Raw genomic sequence first — 9744 nt, 5'->3', positions numbered from 1 at the left:
TCATCAGATAAAAGTTGTGTGGTGTTTTTTTAAAATAATGAGGCACAGGGACAGACTGTCCCAAGTATTTGCGGTGCTTTGATCAAGCTGGTTTCCTGTCCATAATAACTGAATTAAGGATGAGCAGCAACCTACAGGTATTCCATAACTGCTAGGTCAGCCAGGTTACACTGTTTGCACTTTCCAAAACAAGCAGTGACTTCTGTGGCTTGTAATTCTCCCTCCCATCTAACAATACCATATAGTCTGTAGGACAACCAGTGGTTCATGGTTTGCCTTGCACCATTCACTTAGGCTTGTCTGCCGTGGAAGGAATGTGGACTTGACAGTCCTGACTGAGATCAGAAATGCAGTAATTTTATTTTTGGGTGGTGGGGAGAGGGGAGGCAGTCTTTACTGTGGTGGTCTTGGAGTGATGAAGCTTTGTCATCAGTGTGGCCCTAAAAGCTTGGAGGCAGAACCAGTCACACTGGCAAACAAATGTGCTGGCAACCTCTCACCCCAACTGTGACCACCCGAACACAGCACTTGCCAGTTAGGACGTATCACCTCTCCATTTAGATCCTTGTTAAGATTATTTGGAGTAGAAATGAGACCAGGTGTTTAAATGAATACTTACACGTGAGAGGGAGGAGCTCAGAAATGAAGAAGCATCATGAATTACACAACTATCTTTTCAAAGAGAACTGGGAAGCCCACTTCACCTTCCTACTTCATAGCTCATTTCCTGGGACCAGCCAGCAGAAAGAGGGAATTGCAGAAATTATGACTGTAGAAGGCATGGCATAGAGTATTGCATTTCACAGGGCAGCCTAAGCTCATTTCTCCATGTCACTATTGAGCTTTCTTCTCAGAACCAGCACCTTGTCATTTGAGCAACATAAAAAGTCAAGCCTTGCTCTGTACTGCTGGTGCATTTGTGACAGCTCAACCCCTGTTTTAAGCATTTGCTTAATCATGACATTTTTATTTGCTTCTAACCTTCCAGAGCTTTTGTTCTTAAGCCGCAATTTCCAAGGCATGCGCTCTTTTTATCAGTTTCCATTCAACGGAGCATGTGTGCTGTGCAAGACAGCCTGGGCTTGATATGGTGCTAAGGTGGAGGATTCTTAAGCAAACATGGAAAACTGTTGAGGAAGCATTCAAGCTGGGCTCTGATGGAGATGTTAGCTCAAGTGATGGACAAGCACTGCTTGAAAATGAAGTTACTCAGATGCAGTGAAGAAAATCAGAGAAATGATAAGAGGTTCACTTAGTGGTTCCTCCTGTTTATCTCACCAAGGGATCCTTCACAGAGCCAAACATGTACCTGTCCAGAAGGACTGAATGCTGAATCTACAGACTCATTGCATAAGCTGTTTGGTATTTTTATTTTACCCAGAAATCATCTGATCTATCCAGTTGAAAAAATTTCCAAATGTTTTCTTTCCCAAAGGGCTTTAGTGTTGCACAGTATTGATCATCCAGACTGTCTCAGTTAATTCCTACGTCCCAGCTTCTAGGACTATCTGGCCATAGTCTCACCAAAGCTGCCAGGTAATGTGGTTGGGGTGTTGCAGTAGCACAGCAGAGATTAGAAATGCTTCTTTTAAATGGATGAGGACCTAGTTTTTTCTCTGTGCTAGCAGATGAATGTTTAATAGCAACCAGTGGATGTTCACAGAACTCCTTTTCACAATACGCTTTGACAGTTAAGTCATCTATATTTGTTTATTTTACTGATTTTTTTCTCCTGTTATTTTCATTTTTTTTTGTCTTGTCTGAGTTCTAGCTTGTTCACACAGCTCTTCCCTCTCATACTGCTCTTTTCTGGGTACTCCTTTTCTTACTGCTCTTTCAGACAGGATACTGTATGTGATTCTGGTTATTAAATGTGGGTTCATATAAGGGTGTAATATTTCCTGAACCCACCTCTATTCATCACATATTACTTAGCCACAGCAGCAGTAAAAGGCAAATGTTTCAGGGAATGACCCAGTTAGCCCTATGCATCTCTCCTAGGAGGAAATGCCTGATTTAGAACCCATCAGGCTGTATGACAGCCAAGGTTATCTTTCTCCCATGTGTTTACCTTCAAGAAGTATCTTGAAGCATTTTGAAAACCTTTCTCTGCAATTGTATTTCCCAAGAAAATATTTGTTTTGTGGGCAAAGATGTTTTAGCTGCATGGTTAAACTACACTTAAAAAATACCCTTTGCCTAATTGCAGAACTATCTGCTGCTTTGTATCAAACAGCAGGTGAACTTAGAGGCAGTTATTCATTAAAAAACAGAGATTAGACACAGCAAGAAAACATGACCCTAAATAGAGGGAGAAGTGGGTTTTGGTTTGTTTTGATTTTTTAAAGCAAACACACTTTTTCCTGAACAACACAACTACAGGCACAAAAACCAGGCTCACTTTGTAATGCTCAAACAGAAACTGCTGTGCAGGGCAGAGATGCAGACAGGGCTTGCAGTAATTGTGGGGCTATAGGAAGAAAAAGGTGATTACCCTCAGGATCTCCTGTTTCTGCTTTCTGATACATGGCAGCGCAAACTTCTCCAGGAGGAAGAGATCCTAATCCAGTGATCAAACCCCTGTCCTGTGGTACAGAAAAGCATCCTGTCTTTACACAGACAAGTTGGTTATCACCTTGAAGTTCCTTAACTGGTTATCAGACCATACATACGTCATGCTAAGAACACACTGACCAATGATTTCTGATACTGCTGAACAGTCTATTAGCAACAAATAATGCTCAGTGACCAAGGGCTTCCTATAGAACTTTTTTCCCACTTAAAATAGTTGAAGGTTTTCACTGCCATAGTGTGTTGTCTCAGTGTCCCTTTTCAGAAAGTAGGTGAGAGAAAAACTAGGAGAGGAGTCAACTGCACATGCAGGATGAGCTGAATCCTTTCACATGAAAACAAGTAATTGAAGCACTTCAGTTTGGGGCCTTATTATTATTAAAACCAGGTTTGCCTTGTCTGGAAAACTGATTTACTGTTCTGATAACTCAAAGCACATTTATTCGCCACTGTTGCTCTTGGCTTTTATGTTCTCAGTAACACCAGTCTGTTTTCCCTTCAGACCACGACTTGCTTTATTGTGACCAGAAGCAAATGGCTTAACACAAGAAGCATCATCTCAACTGTACTATTTCAGTTTTTCCTTGCAGCACTTCAGTCTGTTTTGCACTGCCACTACAGGGTGTCTTTCAAAGATATTAGAAAAACAATTACTCGAGAGGCTGAGCATGAGTTCCAGCTTAAGCAGATGTCTTTGCCCTGCTCTTCTCACTGCAAACTCCACTAAAACAGTGGATCCCCTGGGAAGCTCTAATAGGATTCCTTCTTTGACATTTCACAGTCGGACTCTTATCTTAAGGGTTTTTTCCAATCTTAATGATTCTATGAGCTTCCTCACTTCAGCTTGTTCAGAATTCTACCTAGGCAAATCCAATAGTAACAGTTTTGTACTGATCAACTGTACTGACTGCTCAGCTCTCAAGACTCCATGACTCAGGCACACTCATTCTCTCTCCACGCAGTAGCTGCTTTAAGTCCTTGTTTCAAGATGATCACTGCTGTTAGGAGTCAGTCCAAATATGAAGTCTTTTGGAAGGGACTGTGGAGTCATCTGTGCTAACTGGTCATCGTAGGGACCAAGAGTCCACAGCTTCTCCAATTCATAAACTTCTCGTGTCTCTGGCAGCATGAAATGCACCACTATGTTACCTGCACAAAACAGAAATTCACAATAAATTGATGGGAACAGTAAAGCACTACTACACCTTCAGCTGAGCAAGCCTTCCATCCCTCTTTGGCTATATACAATATGTCAGCTGATAAAGGTCCCTTCCTAAGCTGCTGCTTCCAGCTCTCAAGCAGTGTTAGAAATTGGTCAGTCCTTCAAAAAACTCCAAGACTACAGTAGCAAGATACGAGACACATACTTTAAAATAAGACACTATCACAAGACTCCAAAACAAAGACAGTATGACTTCTGTGGGACAGAAGAAATACAGGAATTTTACTTGAAAGAGTCCCCCAGGGTGGCAGGTGGATTTTCAGTTTTCTTCTATTGTCAACATTCTCCTTAAGGCAAGTAATTTCTCCTAGGTGTGTTGCTCACACTGCTCAGGTGGTTTTTACAATTAAATAGATTCAAACTTTGATGTATTAAGTTTTTCTGGTTTCATTTATTCTGTGCAAACAACAGCAAAGAACGTTAATTCCAGTGTTTGTCTAACACACTTTTCTGTAGTTATGCCCTTAAATTCCAACTGATTTTCAATTATTCCTGTCAGTAATTACTATAGTTAAGTAACGAAGGCTTTATATCAGTGGCTGCAGTGCTCCTCACTCATCCATAGGTGAACTTTTCATCTTTTAGGTCAAAACACCAAGCCAGGGGGTAAGATTCTAAAAGCAGCAGTTGTGTAGTTTCATACTTGTAGAATAAAAAATTAAACTCAATTTCTTAGGACTGAGGTTTTACCTCATGTGGTGGTATGATTTGGACAGTGAAAAAGTCTGTTCAATAGTTCACTAGTAAGGCCATGTACAATGAGCCCCCACTTACCCAAACATGGACTACAGAAACCTGAGGAAACTGACTGAAGTAGCTTTTTTTTCCCCTCACTATTGTTACCTTCAATTTTTTAGGACCTATTTTAGCTGCTGAATAGTTACTGTTTTTTCTCAGTGCCAAAGATACTTAATGGAAAATCATTTATTATCTAAATGAGTTCAAACAACAATTGCATAGTACTGTGAACTTTTCACAGCAACCAGCATTCCTGGTGAGATGCTTCTGTCAACAAAAAGTTCATGCAGAACTGTTTTTCCAAGATTCACAAATATTTACCAAAATCAATGCACAGCCAGTCATCTGTCTCTTTTCCTTCAATCTGAGTATGAGGACCACCTTCTTCTTTGAGATGCTTGTACTGAGAAAAAAAAAGGAATGACAGAAAACTAAGTCTTTTGCATTTACTTAAAAAGCACTCGACAGAGAAGCTTGACTTTGCTGAGTTGTTTTAAAACTTAAAAGCTTTAGATTACTTCATGCTGGTCCTGGGGTCTGCACAAAAGTAGAAGGCTAATATACACTTGCAGTACTGGAAAATAAGTACAGATTTCTCAAATCTGAAATCCTAATGCTCTAGATTCCCATAACATTGTCTAAGAATATTGTAGGTATCTTTTATCAAGATGAGTACTAAATACAACTGCTTACAGTAGTCTTTCACAGTTACTGGGTCCCTGTAGCTGCCACCACCACCAGGTTTTACTTCTGATACCTTTCACTGGTGGTTTACACTGGCAGGCTGAGGATGCAGAAATGGAGATGCTGAGCTTATTCTTTTCCCAGATGGAAGGGGGAGTAGGGTGAAAACAAGTTTCATCCCCTGCCATGAGGAAGGCATTCAAACCAGCCTCCTGCCTCTTGAGGGCACACACCCAACACTTGCTGCAAGCTGGGGGATGCAGGACCAGCACACAGACTTCCACCTGGGAGAGGGGAGGGGGCAGCTCAAAGCAGGACTGCACAAGGTCAGTCAGGGAAAGTGGGTAGCTCCTCATGCAGCACATGCTGGCTTTTGTAGATGGCAGCTTGAGAAGCTCAGCTCTCCCCAGTCAGTTCATGAAGAACCCAAGCACCCACCAGAGCTGGAGAAATTTGAAAGCTCTAGGCTGAAGTTTGGTCACTTTCAGACCTGGCTGTAACCTACTTGTTCCTCTATAAGGAGTATAGATAGAAATGGCTCCAACAGTCCATTCTGCCAAGGAACACAGAACACAAAACAATATGTACCAGCATGGCTGGCTGGCAAATGAGTCCCACTTCACTGGGAATGCAATTATCACAAAATGCAGCTGTTCCACACAATGTTAGCTGCTGGGTAATGACGCTAGTTTGCAAACCAGCATGGAAAACTTTCAAAATGTTAACTCGGAACCAGTTCTACCTTTCTTTCTTTAAGATAGCTTGTGAGGTGTCATCAAAAGACTCTAATAGTCTGCTCAAAATGCTAAAAAGCCCTGTGTGAGTTGCCATCAGGTATCATCAGGCTGCAAAGGCTGATCCCTGCTACAAGTTTTGAAGCCTCCTCTTTAGAGGCCATGTAAGGTGAACAGATTACAATACAGCCAAGTGTTAGCTTCTTCCTCTAACATGAAACCAGATGGGGATGTGAGTCTTTGCCATTTGCAAGCTCCTGGAAGCAGAAGAGGAAGATCTCATGCTATACCTGAGCATCTCTTTGTTTTACTGTGAGTAAATCATAAGGATTTAGGAATGGTACTAAAGCTTGCCAAGTGCATGGCAGCACTCTGGAGCACCTGCTCTGCTTTACATCTTAAGCTTCAACTACTTTGTACCTAGAAACCTTCCAATGTGAGATGAACTGAGCCATCCCCAAGTACTTGACCAGGCTTCCCAGTTTCTCAGGATGACCAGAAGAACATCATGTTTCCCAAGAGGCTCTGCCCTTGAAAAATTGCTGCTTTTACAGCCACCAGAGGGTGCAGCCATGAAGCCCAGCCATGTTTTTGCAGGGAAGGCAGTACTCACTGACCTCTCTCGGTCTGGGGGAAATGAAAAACTGTTAAGACTAGCAGGTTATACAAGCAGTAGAGTACATATTAAGCACTTAGATTTAGCATACTCAAATCAATGCATTAATGCAATTTCCAGTTTAAGGTGAAATTCTGGTTTGCGAAAATGCGCCAGTTCCTGCAGAGAACACAAGGAACTCCCCATACCTGCTCAGAAAGGCTCTGGAAAGCTAAACCATCTCTCCCACTCTCCCTTCCCCCCATGAGTCTCACAGCTGAAACCAACGGGATTGGAAGGAAGAAAGCAAACCCAAGACTGAGAGGCAAAACAGGGTCAGGAAGGGAAAGAAACTGAGTGCTGAAAAGGCAAACTCCAGGCTGAGTAGAGACAGCTGACTGAGATGGGGGCTGGTCATACCCCTCAGGCTGTGCTTTTTAACAGTTGCATGGCTCTTCTCTGGCAATAAAGTTTCTCCCTCCCAAGTTTGGTACTCATCTCCAAGATCTACCTGTAATTTTATTTTGACTTCCATTTCTGTACTGGAAAGTTCCCTTTCTTTCAAAGCCAAACAGCAGAGTATTTCTGTGCAAGGAGGGCTGCTGCTGCTTCTCCTCTTCTGCAGTACGTGATGTCTCCCACAGGGTGACAATTAACTACTAGTTTGCTAAAAGCTCATGAGGGGATCCTGTGCCTCTTAAGATGCCGACTTTTTTTCCAGCCTTACAATATACCTGAGAAAGTTGAAATGTTAAGGATCAGGGTTTGAGAACGGCCAGATAAAGCTATTTTGAATGACTGGGAATAGCAATGCTGCTTGCTGGACAAAAATAAAGGTAGACACAAGTTGTCATCGCCATCCCACATCATTCATGCTCTAGTCACCCAGTTGTTATGTCCTCGGTGTCTACATAGAGAGAGGTCTGTTTCTAAAATATAATACCTGTATTTTGTGCAGTACTGCTAAAGGAAAAAACCCACAGTTACTTCCTTGATGTAATCAGGACTAAATGACATAATGTCATCAGTTTCATCTTACCTGGTACACCCCTACGCACACAATCCTGGGGAAACTCCTTTCACAACATTTAAAACCATTCCCAAAACTCAGAGCAGCAAGAACTGTCTTACCATTTTCAGCATGTAATTTGCCATTGCGTGAAGATGTCGTGTTGAAAATCCGCTCACAATTATAAAATAATCACAGTATTTTATTTCTGGAGACAGCTGGATGACACAGATGTCTTTAGCATTTTCTTGCCTCAGTAACGCTACAGCCAAGTCAATGTTGAACTTTGGAAGAACAGTATCTGGAGCACATGGAAAAAAACCGTACAGTGGCAAAATTTCTTTTTAATTGCAAAAATAAACCATTTAAAGCCATAAAATAACAATTAACTGAATTATAGCCTAAGCTAGTCACTCACTGTGGAGCTTGCTTTGATACTGACAATGCAACGTGAAATGCAGATTTTTCAAAATCATTTTTACAGCCACCAAAGCTGACCTTCCAGTAAACAACCCTATCACTAGATGTAACAATTACCTAAATGAAACTTTGGTTGTTGCTTACTTATTTCTTGTTGTTGCATTTGAAAGTCAATAATATCATAACACTTGTCAATGTAGATGTGTTAAACCTAGGTACTCCAACAGACATTATTAAAACAGACAAAATTTTTCGGAACAGTGCTTTTCAACAATCTGTGATAATACATTGTGATGCAACTGTTCTAGAATCTTAAGTAAAAGAAACCAATATTTTGAAAACAGAGCTGACATGATGTAGAATGAGGACATTTTTTTATCTGCAGGATGAATAAAGCCACTTTTTTTTCTTTTTCCCTAACCAGATCTGGTGCAGAGCACTATGATATTGTAGAAGCCTTAGTCCTTCAACAGTTTAAGGAAGCCAGCTTACAAAACAGTAAATCAGTGACACTATGTTCTGTTCACACCATGAAATCAGTTTATTTCTAATTTGTCCTAATTATGTAGAGGCAACTTGTATGCACATTTTAGGCATAATTTGAATCTGTCAGCAATGCCAGTCTGCCACTATAAAATGAACTTTAGTGCAGACTGAGCACCAGCACAAAGCCAAGGTTTACATTTCCCAATATAAAGAAAAAGCAAAACAAAGGAACAATAGCTACAATTATATGCATGAATGGGGATATGAAACTGGATCGGGTCTCTGTAAATGTAAGGCTTTCAGCTCAGGGCACTCTTACAACTTTTTGCTGTGGTCACACCTTGAAAATTAGCAGTGGCCAGAGCTCTTCCAGCTACAGCGGTTACAGAAGTCAAGTATTTGCTGGGTAGCTACATGAGAAGCCTCCAGAGCCTGCTTGGAGAACGGGTGGCCTGAACATCACCAATCACTGATCGTCACGGTCAGATCCAGGCTAGAGGAGCTTTGCTGTACAGCTACAGCCACAAACCAGGCCTGTGCACAGCAGCCTTGTACCTGTACTGAGCGCTCCTGCTTCCGAGGCTGTTACCTACAGGGGCGATTGCGAGCGCACGGCACAGAACCCCTGCGGCTCGGAGCAGCTCCCTCACACACGGATCTACACACGGGCTCCCTCCACACCGCCCCGACTCCTCGCTCGCCAGCAGCGCTGCGGAGGCCGTCACCACTGCTGGTGCCGTGACCCCGACGCCATGGCCGAGGTGAGGCCGACCGCAGCGGGCACGGCGAGGATCCCCCGCAGCTGCAGGCGCGATTCCACCCGTGCCGGGCAGCCCCTTCTTCGCGAGGCCTCACACTCCGCTCAAGGTCCCGCCAGGCACCCCTGCAGCGCGGCCCCGGGCCGGGCCCTACCTGCCGGCTGGCGCCGCTCCGCCGCCGCCGCCCCCAGCGCCCCGGGCCCGGCTCCGCCTCCCGCCGCCGCGCAGCCCCGACCCGGCGGGGCCCGGGGTGGCGGCGGCTCCGCCCGCGGGACGCCCCCGGCCGCGGCCCCGACCGGCCACAGGAGCCGCCGCACCGCCACCAGCGCCCGCCACATGCCGGCCCGTGGCCCGCCCCTCCCGGCGCGCCGCTCCGCCATTGGCCGGAGCCGGGGCCGCCCCCTCTCCTCATTGGTGCAGCCGGCTGCCGGTCGGGGCGCGGCGCGCGCGCGGCGCTGCCCGGGGCTGGCTCGGAAGCGGCCTCGCTTGGCGTGAGGCTCCTCGGCTGAGGGCGGCCTCTCTTCCCG

The 9744-nt window shown here is 44.2% G+C and overlaps 1 protein-coding gene across 1 annotated transcript; it reads right to left on the bottom strand.

The window, feature by feature from the left end:
* Positions 1-2318: 2318 nt before the first annotated feature.
* On the bottom strand, positions 2319-9557 carry MALSU1 (mitochondrial assembly of ribosomal large subunit 1). Its single transcript, XM_015618403.3, has 4 exons — positions 9372-9557; positions 7676-7854; positions 4853-4934; positions 2319-3720 (listed from the first exon to the last, which is right to left on the bottom strand). The coding sequence occupies exons 1-4, from the start codon at positions 9553-9555 to the stop codon at positions 3542-3544; spliced, it is 624 nt and encodes a 207-aa protein (XP_015473889.1). The 5' UTR covers positions 9556-9557; the 3' UTR covers positions 2319-3541.
* Between the last annotated feature and the right edge of the window lie 187 nt (positions 9558-9744).

This window comes from Parus major, chromosome 2, assembly GCF_001522545.3.
Source record: "Parus major isolate Abel chromosome 2, Parus_major1.1, whole genome shotgun sequence".
NCBI lineage: Eukaryota > Metazoa > Chordata > Aves > Passeriformes > Paridae > Parus > Parus major.
This window is presented reverse-complemented; position numbering and strand designations above follow the sequence as displayed.

What these genes read in the sequence shown, in the direction of transcription:
- MALSU1 (XM_015618403.3), bottom strand. Translation starts at nt 9,555, where the DNA reads ATGTGGCGGGCGCTGGTGGCGGTGCGGCGGCTCCTGTGGCCGGTCGGG. An exon ending in GGAGCGGCGCCAGCCGGCAG is followed by an intron (nt 7,855 to 9,371) that starts GTAGGGCCCGGC and finishes CATGTGCTCCAG; the next exon opens with ATACTGTTCTTCCAAAGTTC. An exon ending in CTGGCTGTGCATTGATTTTG is followed by an intron (nt 3,721 to 4,852) that starts GTAAATATTTGT and finishes TGTTTTGTGCAG; the next exon opens with GTAACATAGTGGTGCATTTC.